The following is a 20,444-nucleotide window of genomic DNA, read 5'->3' as shown; positions in this document are numbered from 1 at the left end:
CCCTGGCTTTGTCTGGAAGGTCATCTGGAAGGACGTCCTGTCTAATTAGCATATTACACTTTTATTATTATAGATGTTTTGTTGAAATGCTGCATATAAAACATAACAAGAGCATCTAAATTTTTCTCTTACAAATATTTGTCACTTATTAACTAAGTAGATATTTAATTGAGAAAGCTTTTCTGCTATAACTCAATGACTTTGTGAATAACCTTGGATTAATTTAAAAAACATTTATGTAATAAATTTTAAATTAAATAATTAAAATTTATTGGATAGATTTCTTTTTAAACATTCATTGTGATACTGTTATAATTTAACCTACTTATTTTTTTTAAAAATATATTTTATTGATTTTTTACAGAGAGGAAGGGAGAGAGATAGAGAGTTAGAAACATCGATGAGAGAGAAACATCGATCAGCTGCCTCCTGCACATCTCCTACTGGGGATGTGCCCGCAACCCAGGTACATGCCCTTGACCGGAATCGAACCTGGGACCTTTCAGTCCGCAGGCCGATGCTCTATCCACTGAGCCAAACCGGTTTTGGCATAACCTACTTATTAATAACAGGAAAGGAGCAAAGGGAAGACCAAATATTATATGTCATTTTTGCAGCTTTGCCAGGAACCTGCAGTTTAACACTTCCCGGGAAATCACCAGTCTATTCCTCTCAGATCGCTGGGGGAAGGGCCTGGACAGGGGGCGAATAGACTTACTCCCATAAAGTCTGGGTGAAATAGGGAAGGTACTTGTTGGTCAGTCACACCTGGAAACAGGTCATTGGGTAGAGTAGGCATGGCCACTATAAGTGCTGGAAGGTTTGAGATATTTAATCTCCTAAACAAAGGAGTTCACTCTCTTGCATTCTTGGCTCCTGGCTCTCTTGTTGCAGGGGGCGTGCATGGTCCACAGCCATGTGCACCCCACACAATGGACTAATGGACTGCAACTAGTGTGTTGCTGTACCAGACCCAATTCCAACATGGAATGGAAGCTCTGGACACTGGGTTTGCTTCTAGCTCTACTGAATCCCCAGCTGCACATTTTCCAGGACCAGATTAAGGGAAGTGGGACTTTTGAAACCCAGGGATATAATCCATGGAAATAAACCTTTCTACCACATTTCATCCTCCCAGGGGGGCTTCTGGAAATGCTTATTCCAGCAGTACCCCAAGAATACTATTCCCACTAGCAACAGAGAAAGACCATCCACACTTTTTCTGTGATAACAGAATTACATAGTTTTAAAAATTTATATATAACTAGAGGCCTGAAATTTATATATAGCTAGAGGCCTGATACATGAAATTCATGCAAGGGTAGGCCTTCTTAGCCCTGGCCTCCTCGGCTGTGGCCCCACCCCCACCCACTGGCTGTTCCACCATCCAGTCTAATTAGCATATTAGCTCTTTATTATATAGGATTGTATTTATAATCAACAGTAGAGATTACTATAGCTGTTGATATTTGGATGCAACTAAGGAAAAATGTGCAACTTATTTTATTTCACTTCAGAATACAGAGAGATATAGTATAGTAAACTTTTAAGTTATGTGTTAACTGTTCTCTAAGCAATAAAACTAGATAGACTTTCAAATCCACTTTTTTTTCCATCCTGTTTTACTGATTATTTCCCCTTTTTTACAGTGGGGTCAGATGAACTGGATAGCTACATGTATCAGACAGTGGGCCATCATGCCATTGACTTGTATGCAGAAGCCATGGCTCTTCCCCTCTATCGCCGAACCATAAGAGGAAGGAGTGTGGATACAGGACGAGTGTACTCCAAATGTGAAGGTGATGAGGTTGAAGACCTCTATGAGCTTTTGAAACTTGTTAAGGTATGCAGAGTGACCAATTACATTTACTGAATTTAACATATAATTTGCAAAATTACATTTATTGACTTATTTAGTAATAAATAATTTGTAACTGCTAGTAGCCCAACTGCTCTATGGAAAGTTTTTTTTTTGTCTTTTTGAATAGAAAAGAAAATTGTTACTATACCTTTCTATTAAATATTATTTAAAAATAAAACTTTTGGTATAGTTTGGCAACCAGGATTGTCAGATGATATTTAGCTAAGTTTTTTTTTCCTTAGGATTTTGAAACTGATGACCTTTCAATCACTTTTTTTTTGTAACAAATACTTTTTAAATATGTACTGTGTGCTTGACATATAGTTCTAGGAACTAGGGAATGGGGCATTGCACAAATCAGACAAAATCCTGTACTGTAGGAGATTACTTTCCCCTGGAAGGAGACAGACAATAAACAAACAAACAAACAAATGAACAATATGCTTGGTGGTGAAGGGTGCTATGAAGAGGAATGAAAGAGTCAGGGTGACGAGAGTGACAGCAGGGAGTGGCCAAGCAAGACCTTTCTGATATGGTGAAATTTAACTAGACCTACAGAAAGTGAGAAACGGAGCCTTGTTTAAACCTAATAGAAGAGGTATGAATTATATACTTAAGTCCCTATATGTAAGAGTTTGGCAGCTGTTGCATATTCATTGTTAATTTCTCTAGACCAGCGGTTCTCAACCTGTGGGTCGAGACCCCTTTGGGGGTCGAATGACCCTTTCACAGGGTTCGCCTAAGACCATTGGAAAACACATATATAATTACATATTGTTTTTGTGATTAATCACTATGCTTTAATTATGTTCAATTTGTAACAATATTTACATTACGATCCTGCATATCAGATATTTACATTACGATCCATAACAGTAGCAAAATTACAGTTATGAAGTAGCAACGAAAATAATTTTATGGTTGGGGGTCACCACAACATGAGGAACTGTATTAAAGGGTCTTGGCATTAGGAAGGTTGAGAACCACTGCTCTAGACAGAAATTTTAGGAGGGAAAGTGGGGGTGGGGGGTTATTTATCTAGTAGGCATTATATTCAGTAAGTATTAATTAATGGAGATTATCTTTTTATTCTCATCGGTAGTCAAGTATTTGAATTCAGTTCTGTATTCTTCTTAAATATGAATTCTATCCAGTCAACTAGAGTCAATTCATATAAGCATATAGAATGAAACAGAGAATTAAAACCAGTATTTCCTGGATGACTTAACTATTTTCTTTTTTTTACAAAGAAAGAAAGATTTCTGTCTCTTATTCTACAAAGGGATATTGCATTTCATTTTCTTAATCTTCAGAGTTCAGCTTTTCAGAAGTTAGTCATGAACCCATGTCATGTAAATTTGCTAGTTCCAAATAATTACTTCAGTCTAAACTTTAAATTTGATGCTGATTAAAGCTTAATATCAATTAAGGATTTTGATTAAAAATATATAAAGTATTTAAATTCCTTTAAAGTTTGTTTGACTAAAGTATTTATTTTGTATATCACAACATTTTCATTTATTCTTTAAAAAAGAAACTGATAGGGGAAACACTTAGAATAATTCCATAATTTACTGTTTAGTTCTGGATAGCATAAGAAGTAGATACTTTCAAAGGAAATCACAGGGACCCGGTTTCTTCCTTTAGGGAAGATACATGCTAATGAAAACTATTTTGATTATCAAACAAGGGGGAAAACATAAGAGTTTTAATAGTCCACTTTTAATAGTCTTCTCTCCATAAGGGCAACTAGGATCTTGACAGTATGAGATACTGAGTGCAAATTTTGCATTTTCAAAATTTCTTTCTCAGCATATAAAGAAATTTAATAATTAAGTTATAGCATAAGCCAGTATTACAAAATGGTGGGGTTCACATAAGAAGTAATTGGATTGCTTAAAAATCATTGATAACTGATAACTTTGGAGAAACTCTGTGATAATAACAGCCTTCTAAGAAAGGGAAAGATAATAAATTACTAATCAATTTAATTAAAAATGGTCAGATTAGTAATAATTAAGGAGAAATTTATCTTTTTATCTATGCTGTCTTTGGAGAAATGGATGCTCTCCCATTATCTTTTATAACCATCAGTTATGACATATATTAATGATAATGTTAAATCTTGACAACTTCTGCTTTGGAAGTTTGTACATGATAATTATAACTACAGTTGAAAGAGATGTTATCAAGTTATCTGGGACCAAATAGTTTCTTCTTTTTCTGTGTAGAAATATTAATTTTACTTTGGGATAGTTTAAGGACATCGATATCAGAAATATATTGTTTTTATGTAAGAGATTGTATAACCAGACTTGGATAATCATATCCATTTATGAGCCACTGGTACAAAGATTCTAGTAGAGGTCTTACATATTCTAATGAATAATTAAATAATTATGGAAAAAATGAATCTAGAAGACCTGTAATTTGTCAAGTTAGTCTTCACTTGTAAGAAAAGTATGGAACTGCTTTTTTAAATCTTTTAAATATTAATGGAACATTAAAAACATTTAGATTCCCTTTAATTTTAAACATGTATTTATAACAGATTTTAATTTTGTGATTTTCACATGTAAGTCATTTTTGTTTTTATAGTTCTTTTTCCCCCTAAATATTAGAGCTAGTTGAAAAGAAGTAGGAAAGATTTGGACTAATTTACAGAGTTAACATTTTCCTAAGTTTTATAGAAGTCATGAAAACTATTAGAACTATAATAAGCCTTTATATCTCATGCATCAGATGATTATGATATATATATATATATACCTTCATACACACACACACACACACACACACACACACACACACACACACACACTAGAGGCCCGATGCACGAACTTCTTGCAAAAGTAGGTCTTCCTTCTCCCAGCTGCTGGCACTGGCTTCCCTCTGGCACCTGGGACCTGGGCTTCCCTCTGGCCTCCGGCAGGCATCCGGGACCCGGGCTTCCCTTGCAGCCCTGGCTTCATCTGGAAGGACGTCCAGTCTAATTATCATATTACACTTTTATTATTATAGATATTCTAAGCTGTTTGCAGAATACCTGATTTTCATATAACTATTCTTTTATTCTTTAGAATTTCTTTAATATTAAAATGTCACTTTAGTTCTCATCTGGAGTAATTTGGCATATAGATAACCTGTATTATTTCCTGAAAATGTTGTATTTTTAAAATTCTGTGTAAAATTTTAAGTTACATAAGGGATGTAGTAGTTACTGAAAGATATCTATAAACTTACCTCTATAGAGAATATATTTAAGGATCAATATATTATTTCTTTCTCCACTGGTTTAGAGCCACTTCTTACTGGATTTGCTATCTTTCTCTTTCTTGGTTTTTCCTCTTACTTAAATGGAGTCCATCTTTAAAAAACTTCCTTAGAGAAGGTACTTTCAAATCCTTACATTTTGAAAATGTTCCTATTCTGTCCTCACATTTGATCGATACATTGGTTGAATTTAAAATTTTAGATTAAAAGTCATTCTTCCGCAAATCACTGAAAGCATTGCTTCATGGTACTCTACCATTTTGTTGATGAGAAGTTTGATGCTGATGTAATTTTTGTTCCTTTTTAGCTGACTCAAGTGTTTTTTTCTCTGTTAACTTTTATGATTGTGTTTGCTTGGTGTACTGAAATGTCACAAAAACGTATTGGGCATTGAAGGTTGCTTCCCCTGCTTCTCTGCTGCATATTGGGAAGCAGCATATCCCTGTCCTTTTTCCCTTAATGTTAATTCAGGGACAGCATTAATCCAAGTGAAAGCCAGCCACAATATTGCATTCTCCTGGGCATAGTGATCAGATCAGGGATGGTTTTGTTAACCTGTATTGTACCACATAGAATGAAGTCTAGGATGATGGATGGTTGGCAGAAGATAAGCTCTTTCTCCTGTACAGAGGCATGTGTGGATGTGAGACCTAGAATTGCTATGGTCTTTACTTTCCCCATGTGGAAAAAAAACCTGATGTCAAATCTGATGCAAAAAATGGCAGAGCCAATAAAATTGCCATGTGAGAACAACTCTGGGAAATGCTTTCCCATTATTTGTTTGATAATATGGTACCCTGACTTTCTCTATTCCCTGTTTCTGGTACTCTCACTGTTGAAATTTTAGACTGCTTAGAATGAAATTTCATGTCTCTTGTCTTTTCTTATATATTTTAGCAATCATTTTTAATAACCAAGAACTTGACTTGTTTTAGATTGTTCTTTTTTTTTATATATATAACAACCTGTTTCTCTTTCTATGGTATAGCATCCCTACATTCTTCTTTAAATACAGATAGAGATTTTAAACATTGTCATTTATTCCCTGAAATATTAATGTTTTCTTTGTGGTCTTTTTTTTCTTATGTTTTGTTCTCTTGTGTTATGGTAGGCTTTTTCAAAGGTCTTGGTTGCTGACTGTGAACACTTTTAACTTAGACTTCAGAATTTTTCTAGCCTCATATCTCACATTTGTTATACCTAGAGTTCAGGATAATGTGGCCTAGTTTAGATCCTTTCTTGGCTTTCTTCTTTTCCATGCAAAAAGTAGATTATAGCTTTTTCTGTTGATTTATCCGTCATCATCCCTTCTTCATCTGCTTTTTGACTAAAGAAATTTTTTCCCCATTGTTGTCTCACCCCTGTTCTCTTTGTTTTTTTGGAGGTTATACCTTTGTTTTAATTTTAATGGAATCTTTTGATCCAGAAATATGTTAATTTTATTATAATATAATTAATTTAATGTCCTTCCTTAAGTTTAATATTTAATTTCAGTTTTCCTGTCTTAATCTTTGGTACTTTTCTTCTCATATTATTTTTTTTCATTAGGTATCTTGGTATTCATAACCTTGAATTACTTAATGACGCTTGTGATTTGAATACAACAATAAATGAATAACTGCCTTTTTAATGGAATATTTACTATTGATAGGTTTGTAAATAAATGACTGGCTTTTGAAAACAGATTTTAAGTTAATATTTTTAGTAAATATCAATTGCCATTTACTCTTTGCTTTGGTTAGAATTCTTTTGGTTACCAGGAACAGAAAGTCATATTCAAGCTGGTTTAAATAAAATGAGGATTTCTTGACAATAATTTAAGTTTGGTTTCAAGTAGACTAGATGCAGGACACATTAAATAATCAAAGTTTCCCTCACTACCCATTTTCCTATTTCTGTGTTGTTGCTGTTTTTTGGTTAATCCTCACCCAAGGATATTTTTTTCCATTGATTTTTAGAGAGAGTGGAAAGGAGGGAGGGCGAGAGAGAGATAGAAACATCAATGTGAGGGAGACACATCCATTGATTGCCTCCCACACACTTCCCGACCAAGACCAGGGATTGAACCTGCAACCCAGGTACATGTCCTTGACCTGGAGTTGAACCATTTAGCCACACTGGCCAGAGCTCCTATTTCTATTTCTTGCCTCTGCTTTCTGTTGATTCTGTTCTTAGCCAGGACCCTTGTAGGTTGAAGATAGCTCCCAGTTATATTCTAGTAGGAAAAGCTCCTGTCTTCTTAAATAGTTCAAAGAAACATCCAATTATGTTTCATTGTCACTCTGTGTCCTGACTCGTATCATCCATAAGCCCAGTCATTGTTTGGAGATGATTTCATTTTACTGGGTAGATCTAGGTCATATGCCATTCTTGGAACAAAAGATGGAGTCTCTTTGTTCTGTAGAAACAACAGAACCCGTTGAGAGAAGGGTGAATCTGCAAATATAAGGCAGGCTATTGCTGGTATAAGGGTGTACTGTGGCAGGGCAGCAAAGAGCAAGACTTCCTGAAAATGAATAGGTTCAACTGTTTACAAACTACAGAACCATCCTAGATGGTTTTCCTTTCAATATCTCTCTCTTTCTCTTCTTCTCTCTCTTTTTTTTGCTTTTCTTCCTTTCTGTCATCTTACTATTTTCAAAAATAGTTGACCATTGGGGCCACAACTGTAAGCTTATACTCTAGGACCTATATATTCAGTAGCTTATGATTTTTTCCCCTTAATGTCATATTTGCATGGTAAACTTAACAAGTTCAAAATGTATTCATAATTTTTTTGTACAAAACTTGCTTCATTTCCTGTCTACCCCTCTTAGTTAAAATCATCATGTACCCCACCACCTAAGTCTAACGTGAGCCTCACTATTAGACTTTCAATTTTTATCAGCCCCCTCTTATCCCAGCCACCACCATCAGATCTGTAGGTCATGTTGACATTTCTATGATTTTATTCCCACTGTTACTGTTTTTTCATCTGTAGTGTGCAAGAATCTCCTAACTAGTCAACTTGCCCTCAGTATCGTCTTCTGTGCTCCATCTAGCCCTTCTTACCATATTGTTGTCAGCTGATCTGTATAAATATTTGAATGACCCACTATTAAGATAAAGTCCAAACCCATTAGTCTAACACAAGAATCTTTAAGAAGAGGTCCTGCAGCTTGGCTCAGTGGTTGAGCTTCAACCTATGAACCAGAAGATCACGGTTCTATTCCTGGTGGTCAAGGCACATGCCCGGGTTGCGGGCTCAATCCCAGTGTGGGGCGTGCAGGAGGCAGCCAATCAGTGATTCTCTCTCATCATTTATTTTTATTTTTTTTTAAGAAAAAAGAAGAAGTCCTTTAAATCCTACAAAAGCTTCTGGGTTCAAATTATACTGAACTACCTACATTTCTAGGAGATTCCTCTTCACATCTGAGTTTCTGCCTGTGCTTTTCTATATCCTTATCTTTTTGTTTTCCTAAAGAACCCTTCTTCTTTCATACCCTTCTATGAAACCAGCTCTAATTTAGCAATCTTGTCTCTTCCATGGCAGCTTTTCTATACCTTACTGTGCTCTCAGGACATTGCTAGGATTGTTTATATGGCTATCTCTTGCTAGATTGTGAGACCCTCACAGATATGCTCAGTGCTCCTTATTTTATATCTCTATTGTCAAGCAGGATTCCTGGCATATGGCTGGCTTTTAAAGCATTGTTGAACAAATTAGTCCAAAATTTATCAATTTTTTAAATGTAATAATTTATCTAATGAAGAGGAGCCATAACATTGTTACAACATGATATAAAATTATTGGTAATTTCATTTTATTTTTGTTTTTCCATTTAGAAGCTTAAATGGAATGGGCATTATAGTGAAACTTTTCAAAATAAGGGATCCAGTTAGATTTGGCAGTGTAACCACTTAGTGTACCAAGAAAATTTTCCAGCTGCAGAATATTTTATAAAAGTGCTGAGCAGATACTTTTCAAATCATTTTTGGTATCTGCATGTTAGTAAACCTATTTATTATGGTGGAAAATTACTTTGTTGATATCTTTTCACTTTGGATCTTGGGGGAGGGGAGAAAACTCTAAGTCATTGGGTGGCTTCAGGCATATCCAAAAGATTTGGAGTGGGAGGAACATATAAGATAGCCTTAAGATTTGCAAAAAGTACCCAGATATAGTGCTAAATAAACAGGCACATAGCCCTGTACAGATTGCTCCTGGCTCTTCAGCATTGCACAGCTTGCCTCAAGTCCTGTCTGTTCCCAAGATTTTGGACATTAAACCTGGTCCTTTGGCGCAAGAAGTGCTTTGCTAGTATTGATTCTGGGAGATGTAAACAGAAGAGTTGGAATTAGCACAGACCAGCATCATTTTGACTCCCAGGTGTGGCTTTATTGAGGCTATGCCATGCCTGGTCCTTGCAGAAGATAAAGCCAGGCATGCATGAGAAAATACACAAGGAAGATATGTCTGGGGGTAAAAATGCTGTCATTTATTACAGTTTTTAAATTTATCACAGGTTTAGAGTCTTAATCTATAGATTCCCCCCTAAAGTGTAGAAAATGTGATTCCCTCATTCTAGCAAAACTATCATTTTGTTTCCTCAACCTTGAATTTTTTCCACTTGATATCAATGAATGTGGGTGTATATTACACATACACATATATACTCTTTCTTTTTCTCTTTTGCCTCTTTCAGTGCCTCTACACTGAATGGCCAGATTATTATGACCACCTGACATTTGTAGGCAAATTAGCTATAATTTCGTGCTGAAGTTGCTAGAGGGCCAGACCATTATAAATAGGGAAGCAGGTTGTTTACCACGACAGTAGAAGTGGTATTTTTCTGAAGATATGGGTAAACAACGCGATTTAACAGCCTTTGAACATGATATACACACACACACAATATATATATCCTATAAATTAAACAGTTGACTTATGTTTATGTCCTTGTATTCCTTTCTTCTACAAACTATAGATTTCTTTCCATTTTATCATCTACTCTATATATTTTAAAGTGTGCTCTGTATGTTTAACTTGTCTTTCAAATTTCTTTATGCTTTCTAGTCTTTGGTGCCTGTGTCCTAGTAAGTTTTTTTTCCCCCTGACTATGATACCATGTATTTTTTAAGAAACCTTTTGTAGAATAAAATAGAAAATATCATAATGCATTGTGTGTAGTAAGGTTAATTATTTTGTGAAACGTGTGTGTGTGTGTGTGTGTGTGTGTATAATGTGTATGCTAGGCTGTTACATATATTTCTTATTGGTAAAATAAATTTGAAAGGATTTTGCAAAAGGAATTATATAGACTTGTATGCTTAAAGCAGCGGTTCTCATCCTGTGGGTCGCGACTTCTTTGGGGGTCGAACAACCCTTTCACAGGGGTCGCCTAAGACCATCAGAAAACACATATATAATTACATATTGTTTTTGTGATTAATCACTATGCTTTAATTATGTTCAATTTGTAACAATGAAAATACATCCTGCATATCAGATAATTACATTACGATCCATAACAGTAGCAAAATTACAGTTATGAAGTAGCAACGAAAATAATTTTATGGTTGGGGGTCACCACAACATGAGGAACTGTATTAAAGGGTCGCAGCATTAGGAAGGTTGAGAACCACTGGCTTAAAGGGAACTTCAAAATCATTAGGTTGAACCATGATAGTGCAAGAAGATAGATTAGAGAAGTGGAACGCTGGAAATGAGTTCAAATAGAAAATTGAGATATTAGGCTAGTTGAAAGATTGTGAGGATGTGAACTGGAGGAGTAGCAGTGGGGAAGGTAAAGACGGGACATTGAAGAGGTAGACTGATGGGGCTTGATGCTGATGTATATATATAAAAGCCTAAGTGACCGAATGACCGGAACGACTGGTTGCTGTGTTGCACACTGACCACCAGGGAGCAGATGCTCAACACAGGAGCTGCCCCCTGGTGATCAGTGTGCTCCCACAGTGGGAGCACCGCTCAGCTGAGACCTGTCCTGGCGGCCCACCAGCCACTCACTCCCTCCCTCAGTAGTCCTGCAGGTCCAATCTCCGGAGAACGGGCCAGGCACCGACGGACCAGTGCCACTAGCACCATCCCAACAGTGCTAGTGGCCTCCTGGAAGTCGGCCTTGGGCACTGCTGCTGCTTCCTCTCCCTAGGTGCCCCACAAGGAAGAAACAATATAAAAGCGGCTGTCAGTTGGCTCCTGACAACCGGTGCGAAAGTCAGCGGGACAAATCCGGATCCAAGGCTGCAAGGGCATCCCACCGTCCGCCCAGAGGGCTGATCACATCCCGCCTCACCCCTTTGGGACCCCAACTGTGCACAAATTCGTGCACTGGGCCTTAGTATTTAAATAAAAAGTGACAGGAATTCTATGTAAGGTATCTTATAAACTGACAGTTCCATGGCTGATTTATTCAGCTTTCACTGGGCAATGTTGATAATCAGAGAGAATTATTATAGCTATATATCACAAATACACGGTAGAGCAAAAGTAGATTTACCCTTCCCTCTGAGAATCATCAGTCTGTTACATGCTTTCATGTCTCTGGATCTATTCTGTTATTTAGTTTATTTTATTCATTAGATGCCACATATAAGTGAGATCATGTGATATTTGTCTTTCTTTGACTGGCTTATTTCGATTAGCATAATAACCTCCTGGTCCCTCCATGTTGTTTCAAAGGGTAAGACATAGTTCTTTATTACAGCTGTATAGTATTCCATTGTGTAAATGTACCACCGTTTTTATCCACTCATCTACTGATAGGAACTTGGGCTATTTCCAGATCTTAGCTATTGTAAATAATGTTGCTATGAATGTATGAGTGCATATATTCTTTCTGATTGGTGTTTCAGGCTCCTTAAGATATATTCCTAGAAGTCAAATCACTGGGTCAAATGTCAGTTCCATTTTTAATTTTTTGAGGAAACTCCACACTGTTTTTCATAGTGGTTGTACCAGTCTGCTTTCCCACCAGCAGTGTATTAGGGTTCATTTTTCTCCACATCACTTGTTGTTTGTTGATTTATTGATTTTAGCCATTCTGACAGGTGTGAGGTGGTACCTCATTGTCATTTTAATTTGCATCTCTCTGATGATTAGTGATGTTGAGCATTTTTTTCATATGTTTCTTGGTCATTTGTATGTCCTTGTTGGAGAAGTGTCTATTTAGGTCCTCTGACCATTTTTTAATTGGGTTGTTTGTCTTCTTTTGGTTGAGTTGTATGAATATTTTATATATTTTGGAAATTAACCCCTTATCAAATATATCTTTGGCAAATATGTTCTCTCATACAGTGGGTTCCCTTTTCATTTTGATTCTGGTTTCTCTTTCTGTACAGAAACTTTTTATTTTGATGTAGTACCATTTATTTTTTTCTTTTATTTCCCTTGCCTTAGGTGATGTATCAGTGAAAATTCTGCTAGTAAGATGTCTGATATTTTGCTGCCTACATTTTCTTCTAGGATTTTTTATGGTTTCATGACTTACATATAAGTCTTTTATCCATTTTGATTTTTGCATATGGTGTAAGTTGGTTGTCTAGTTTTATTTTTTTGTATGTACTTGTCCAATTTTCCAAACACCATTTATTGAAGAGAAACTATCTTAACTCCATTGTATGATCATGCCTCTTTTGTCAGATATTGAGTATAATGGCTTGGGTTGATTTCTGGGTTCTCTGTTCTGTTCCATTGGTCTATATGCCTGTTCTTGTGCCAGGCTATTTTGATTACAGTAGCTTTGTAGTATAGCTTGTTATCCAGTATTGTGATCCCTCCAGCTTTGTTCTTTCACAAGATTGCTGTGGCTATTCAGTATTTCTTATGGTTCCATATACATTTTTAGATTATTCTAGATCTGTGAAATATGCCATTGGTATTTTAATAGGGATTGTATTGAATCTATAGATTGCTTTGGGTAGTATGGACATTTTAATGATGTTAATTCTACCAATCCATGAGCACAGTATATTCTTCCACTTATTTATATCTTCTTCAATCTTTTTTCAACATCCTATAATTTTCTGAGTATAGGTCTTTTTACTTATTAAGTTTATTCCTAAGTATCTTACTTCTTTGTTGCAATGGTAAATGGCATTGTTTAGTTTCTCTTTCTGAGAGTTCATTATTGGTGTATAAAAATGCCATAAATTTCTGGATTTTAATTTTGTATCCTGCTATATTGCTGAATTCATTTATTAAATCTAGATTTTTTTTTTTGGCGGAGTCTTTAGTGGTTTTTGGGTATAATATACATGTCACGTGTGAATAATGACAGTTTCCTTCCTCCTTTCCAATTTGGATGTCCTTTATTTTTTTTTCTTGTCTGATCACTGTGGCTAGAATTTCCAATACTATGTTAAATGAAACTGGTGAAGTGGACATCCCTCTCTTGTTCCTGTTCTTAGGGGAAATGGTTTTAGTTTTTGCCCATTGAATATGATATTGGCTGTAGCTTTGTCATATATGGACTTTATTATGTTGAAGTATAATCCCTTTATTCCCACTTTGTTGAGAATTTTTATCAAAAATGGATGTTGGGTTTTGTCCAATGCTTTTTCTGCGTCTATTGATATGATCATGTGATTTTTACCTTCAGTTTGTTTATGTGATATATCACATTTATTGATTTGGGAATATTGTACCAGCCTTGCATCCCTGGAATAAATCCCACTTGGTCATGATGTATGATCTTTTTAATATATTGTTGGATCCAATTTGCTAATATTTTGTTGAGGATTTTAACATGTGTTCATCAGGAATATTGGCTGAGGCTAAAATAACAATACAAAAGATCAGTGAAACCAAGAGCTGGTTCTTTGAAAAGATAAATAAGATTGATGAACTGCTAGCCAGACTCATCAAGAAACAAAGAGAGAAGACCCAAATAAATAAAATCAGAAATGAAAGAGGGAAAGTAGCACCTGATACCACAGAAATACAAAGGATTGTAACAAAATACTATGAACAACTATATGCCAACAAGCTGGACAACCTGGACAAATTCCTAGAAAAATACAGTCTTCCAAAACTGAGGAAGAATCAGAAAACCTGAATAGGCCTATAACAATTGATGTTATAGCCCTGGTCAGGAGGGCTTCACAGGGTAGTTTTACCAAACGTTCAAAGAACTAGCACCTATTCTCCTTAAACTATTCCAAAAAATCCAAGAAGGAACAACTCCAGGCTCTTTTTATGAGGCTAGCATTACACTAATTCCAAAACCAGATAAAGACACTCCAAAGAAAGAGAATTACATAATATAGAGTCTTAATAGATTATGTAGGCTTTTGGGCACCATGTCAGATTAAACCTGGCTTCAGAACTATAAATTAATTGACTTCTTGTATTCTTCTTAGGGTCTTTGTCCAGTCTTATCCTGCAAACTCTTACCTACAATCTCCCTAAAGTGTAGATTCAGTCACATTAGTCTCTTCATCATAAATTTTTGTTGCTTACCATCGATCCATTAGGTGTTCTGCGATATGACTTGAACTGATATTTAACTTTTCCCATCCAGTATTTCTCTACATAGAACCTATGTTTCACCCTAAATTAAACTGTTATTCCACCACATAGTTTCTGTCTTTCCTGCATAGTGTTATATTTTAGTGAGAATTAGCTTTCCTCTCCAATTCCTTCTTTTGCATGGCATCTCCCTTTTTTTAAAAAAAAATACATTTTATTGATATTTTACAGAGAGGAAGGGAGAGGGATAGAGAGTTAGAAACATCGATGAGAGAGAAACATCAATCAGCTGCCTCCTGCACACTCCCTATTGGGTATGTGCCCGCAACCAAGGTACATGCCCTTGACCGGAATCGAACCTAGGACCCTTGAGTCCGCAGGCCGACGCTCTATCCACTGAGCCAAACCAGTTAGGGCAGCATCTCCTTTTTGATATCTTCCTTGATGTGCCCCCACTGAGTATAGTATCTTTCTCCCTGGAACCTTTTTAAAACATTGTACCTCTTCTGTGTACTTAATCTATCTTTACATACGGAACTACTGGTTTTTTGTTTTTGTTTTATTTTATACTATAGGCCAGGTGCATGAAATTCGTGCACGGAGGGGGGTTGTCCCTCAGCCCAGCCTGCACCCTCTCCATTCTGGGACCCCTAGGGGGATGTCCGACTGCCAGCATCAGACATCCCTCTCACAATCCAGGACTGCTGGCTCCTAACCTCTCGCCTGCCTGCCTGCCTGATTGCCCCTAACCACTTCTGCCTGCCAGCCTGATCACCCCCAACTGCCCTCCCCTGCCTGCCTGATTGCCCTCAACTCCCTCCCCTGCTGGCCCGATCTCCCACAACTGCCCTCCCTTGCCATGACCCACCTTCTCCGCCGGGACCTGCCTCCTCTGTGTGAGGCGGTGGAGACGCCGGGACTGACCTCCTCCACGCCGTGTGGAGCTATGGGACCCCCAGGCCTCACTGCGTGGAGCGGCCACTGGGCCCTGCCTCTGCTGTGCACGCAGCAATCTTGTGGTGGTCATCCTGTGGCGGCCGCCCTGTGGCAGCCATCTGGTGATGACTTCACGCATGAGGGCCACCTAGGCTTTTATTAGTATATATGGTGGGTTTTTCTTTAAATATTGTAAGTACCTTGTGGGGCAGGTATTGTATTTCATTCTTTTTTACTTCTTATGGGACTCTATGCAACTCTTGGATTCTAAAGACATTGTGTTCTACTATTCTCCTCTGGAATTCAGTTATTCCATTTGTAAAATATGGATATATCTTCCTTGTTTTATTTCACTGTTTTGAAGATAAATGAGAAAAATATATGAGAGATTCTTTAGGTTTCTAGAAATATTGATGCTGTTTAAGAAAGTTTTTTCCATTTTTCTTTGCCTACAAATTTCATGCTAGTCTTAGGTCTCTTCCACCCCACCCCATTTTTTTATTCCCTTGCTTCCAAAATAATCCAGTACAGCTGAATAAAGTCATAAAGTCATTTTTTCATGGCATACCAAGTTCCATTAGTATATTATTATTAAATAGTAGCTGCAAGTTGGCATTGAGATGAGTGTAATTCCTCTTGACTTTATTAGTATGTTAATGCAGAGAAGAAAAAGGATAGTAATTGTTCAAATTGTAAAAGAGATTTTAATGGGGGCAAATTTATATTATATAGTGGATTGAATTTATCCTTTGACATTTGTTGCCTATAATTTTTGTCCCTCCTGAGTCTTTTTTAGACTCTTTCAGTCAAATAACTCAGCCTTCCAAGAGAATTAATGTTTCCTATCTGGTTCCCTACATGAATAAACTGAGGCATGGTTTGTTTTGAAAGAAGATAAATAAGTGAACTCAAAGATGACAAGGGTTCTTACTAATAGATGCTTTTTTTCTATTAAGAATTATTTTGGTGTGTTCCTTTAGAATCTGGCTCTATGTTTATTTTTAAAATTGAAGCAGCCTGTTTTCTATTAACTCTTTTGTAAAAAGTCTCAATCAAGAAGTTCCATTGCAAGTTATATGAACTGAGTTTAGAGAATTTAGAATTTTGAAGGAGTATATGAAAAATTACGAGATTTTATAAAATGACGTTTTGAATGTCCAGGGGTAGTAGATTGGGCTATTATGTGCACTCCTGTATGTAAGTACAGTTACTTCTCAATGCCAGCAGAATTGTACCACTCTTATTCATAGAATTTACAGTGCTGGGCTTTGGGTACTTTGTGTACTTACTTGCACACACTGGGTGCTTAGTGAGCTGTTGTTAAATTAAACTTACTGAACAAAATTAAGCCTATCTAACCTTGACAAAATTCAGCTAATATGATTGTTGTATATTTCTGTAAAAAGAAGTTGACAAATGAGAAGAGGCAACAACTCTGTATGAGACATTGATTATTTCCCCTGTGCAGAATTCTTTGCTACCTACTATAGGATTGGTTCTAGAGCCATTACAAAGAATTCGTAAGACCGGTTCTCTTATGGATTCTTTTTTATATAGTAACTAGAGGCCTGGCCTGTGCCCTCTCACAATCCGGGACCCCTCAGGGGATGTCAGAGAGCCAGTTTTTGTAAAAGAGATTTTAATGGGGGCAAATTTATATTATATAGTGGATTGAATTTATCCTTTGACATTTGTTGCCTATAATTTTTGTCCCTCCTGAGTCTTTTTTAGACTCTTTCAGTCAAATAACTCAGCCTTCCAAGAGAATTAATGTTTCCTATCTGGTTCCCTACATGAATAAACTGAGGCATGGTTTGTTTTGAAAGAAGATAAATAAGTGAACTCAAAGATGACAAGGGTTCTTACTAATAGATGCTTTTTTTCTATTAAGAATTATTTTGGTGTGTTCCTTTAGAATCTGGCTCTATGTTTATTTTTAAAATTGAAGCAGCCTGTTTTCTATTAACTCTTTTGTAAAAAGTCTCAATCAAGAAGTTCCATTGCAAGTTATATGAACTGAGTTTAGAGAATTTAGAATTTTGAAGGAGTATATGAAAAATTACGAGATTTTATAAAATGACGTTTTGAATGTCCAGGGGTAGTAGATTGGGCTATTATGTGCACTCCTGTATGTAAGTACAGTTACTTCTCAATGCCAGCAGAATTGTACCACTCTTATTCATAGAATTTACAGTGCTGGGCTTTGGGTACTTTGTGTACTTACTTGCACACACTGGGTGCTTAGTGAGCTGTTGTTAAATTAAACTTACTGAACAAAATTAAGCCTATCTAACCTTGACAAAATTCAGCTAATATGATTGTTGTATATTTCTGTAAAAAGAAGTTGACAAATGAGAAGAGGCAACAACTCTGTATGAGACATTGATTATTTCCCCTGTGCAGAATTCTTTGCTACCTACTATAGGATTGGTTCTAGAGCCATTACAAAGAATTCGTAAGACCGGTTCTCTTATGGATTCTTTTTTATATAGTAACTAGAGGCCTGGCCTGTGCCCTCTCACAATCCGGGACCCCTCAGGGGATGTCAGAGAGCCAGTTTTGGCCTGATCCCTGCAGGCCAGGCCAGGGACCCCACCGGTGCATGAATTTGTTCACCATGCCTCTAGTATGCATATAAGATCTTTGGTTAATCTCTTCCCACCCTCCCCCCTTCCCTCTAAGATTCATCAGACTACTCCATGTTTCCATGCTCCTGTGTTGATAATCTGCCCCCTTGTGGTCAGTGCACATCATAGCTACTGGCTGGTTGGCTGGTCGGCCAGTTGCTTAGGCTTTTATATATATAGATAGATTTTGCAGGAAGATGAGGAGGAGAAGGAGAATCATCATAATTTGATAAATAACCCCTGGTCTTCCCTTTTGAGCCTTTCACAATTTGGCTCCTTTAATATTTATTGGTCTCATAGTTATTTTTCTGACTACCTTAACCCTCACCTGCTGATTTGAGTGGCCAGATAACCCAGACTTGATCACCCAATGCTAACAAGAATCAGTCTAGTTGATTTCAATGCAGGATAATGTGATACTTTAAGACAGTATTTCTTAACTAGAGAGAAAAGGTGTTTTGAACTCTAAAATTTTCTTTAAATTTTCTGGGAGAGATCCTGTTTTTTATTATAATCTCACAGTGGTATGTTCTTTTCAGAAGTTTAAGAACTACTGTTTTAACCATCTTGCAGAAAGCTTTGTAGCCTGAGGGTATTCATGATTACTCAAGTCACAAATCAGTTGTCCTCTGAGCCTGTAACACATACTGTGCTGTGCACTGTGAGGTCAGTGGGCTTCTGGGATTTCTAAAGAGTGAAGAGGAGAGTAGCATGGAGGTAGCACCTGAGCACAGCCCAGCATGCCATGCATCTCACAAGGACATGAAGATCTCAAAGATAATAAAGTGCAAAACAGCATCTTAAAATTTCAGATAAGAAGTGATGGGGACCAAAAAAGGGAAAATAGACGTGGACTCTTATGTATTCTGGCAGGTTCTTAATAGGCCTTTGGATTTTATGTTGAAGGAGAGAATGATAAGGATGAAAAGGTATTGTTCCTGATCTCTTCAAATGTACCTTTCTTATTTTGAATTCTCTAGCATTTAGTTACTCTTTTGGGTAGTTATTACATTATGCCTTGTTTTACACCATTTTTTGCATATCTGTAATAGTAAAAGCGTAATATGCTAATTAGGCCAGACAGCCGAACAACCTTCCGACGTCCTTTTGGACGTCCTTCTGGATGACCTTCTGAATGAAGCTGGGGCTGCAAGGGCCAAGGCAAGCCACCGCGGCTGCGAGGGCCAAGCCCCTTGCACAAATTTCGTGCATCGGGCCTCTAGTCCTATATAATAAAATTCTAATATGCAAATTGACCAACGGGAGGAATGATCGGTCGCTATGATGCACACTGACCACCAGGGGACAGACGCTCAATGCAGGAAGAGTGCCACTCAGCCAGAAGCTGGGCTCACTGCTAGTGAGTGCGGTGGTGGGAGCCTCTCCCGCCTCCGTGTCAGCACTAAGGGGCAGCGAACTGAGCGGTAGGAAGCAGCCAGCAGGCAAGGCGATCGGGCCTAAGCCGACAGGCGGAAATCCCCTGAGGGGTCCCGGACTGTGAGAGGGCACAGGCCGGGCTGAGGGGACACCCCTCTCCCACTCAGTGCATGAATTTCATGCACCGGGCTTCTAGTATAATATATCTTCCTTGTTAGTTTATAACCTCTTGAAAGCAGGGACTGTTTTTTAACTTTGGATACTCTGCAGTGACCATCATGGCCCCTTGTCCATATGAGGTGCTCAAAATTTTTTGTTGTATGTTGTTTTAGGGAAGCTGTTGAGAATTTTCACCATATCACACATTAAACTTTATAGTGATCCAAGGGTGAAATTTCTCTCAGGACTTAGTCTTTATAATAGTTTGCTTTACTATAAATATTGGACAATTTTTATTGTATGGAGATGTATTTTTACTGTATATCATGCAGCTCATTTGGTTTCCTCTTTATATAGATTGTTAGTAAGCCCAGAGCCACGTGAATTTTTCAATTATTTTTGATTATTGTAATAATAATTGCTGTTGTTTATGTAGTACTACCTACCAGGCACTGTTATTTTCTCTATACATTGTATTCTAATTTATCCTTATATCAAAAATTTGTGCACTTGGCGGGGAGGGTGGTCCCTCAGCCCGGCCTGTGCTCTCTCGCAGTCTGGGACCCCTCAGGAGATAACGACCTGCTGGCTTAGGCCTGCTCCCGGGTGGCAGAGGGCAGGCCCAATCCCTAGGTGCAGCCCCTGGTCGGGCTCAGAGCAGGGCCGATTGGGGAGTTGGGGCGCCGCCCTGTCATGCACAGAGCAGGGCGGATTGGGAGGTTGCGATGCCACCCTCAGTCAC

At 37.4% G+C, this 20,444-nt stretch overlaps 1 protein-coding gene across 2 annotated transcripts in view; it reads left to right on the top strand.

The window, feature by feature from the left end:
- The window catches only part of DPH6 (diphthamine biosynthesis 6), a 170,747-nt gene that overhangs the window by 7,005 nt on the left and 143,298 nt on the right, over positions 1-20,444 (top strand). For both annotated transcript variants that reach the window (XM_014532961.1, XM_005885769.2), the window contains exon 2: positions 1,650-1,843. In XM_014532961.1, the coding sequence (XP_014388447.1) occupies positions 1,650-1,843 (194 nt within the window). The remainder of the gene's footprint in view (positions 1-1,649; positions 1,844-20,444) is intronic.

The sequence above is a fragment of the Myotis brandtii genome, unplaced genomic scaffold (genome assembly GCF_000412655.1).
Source record: "Myotis brandtii unplaced genomic scaffold, ASM41265v1 scaffold927, whole genome shotgun sequence".
Lineage (NCBI taxonomy): Eukaryota > Metazoa > Chordata > Mammalia > Chiroptera > Vespertilionidae > Myotis > Myotis brandtii.
This window is presented reverse-complemented; position numbering and strand designations above follow the sequence as displayed.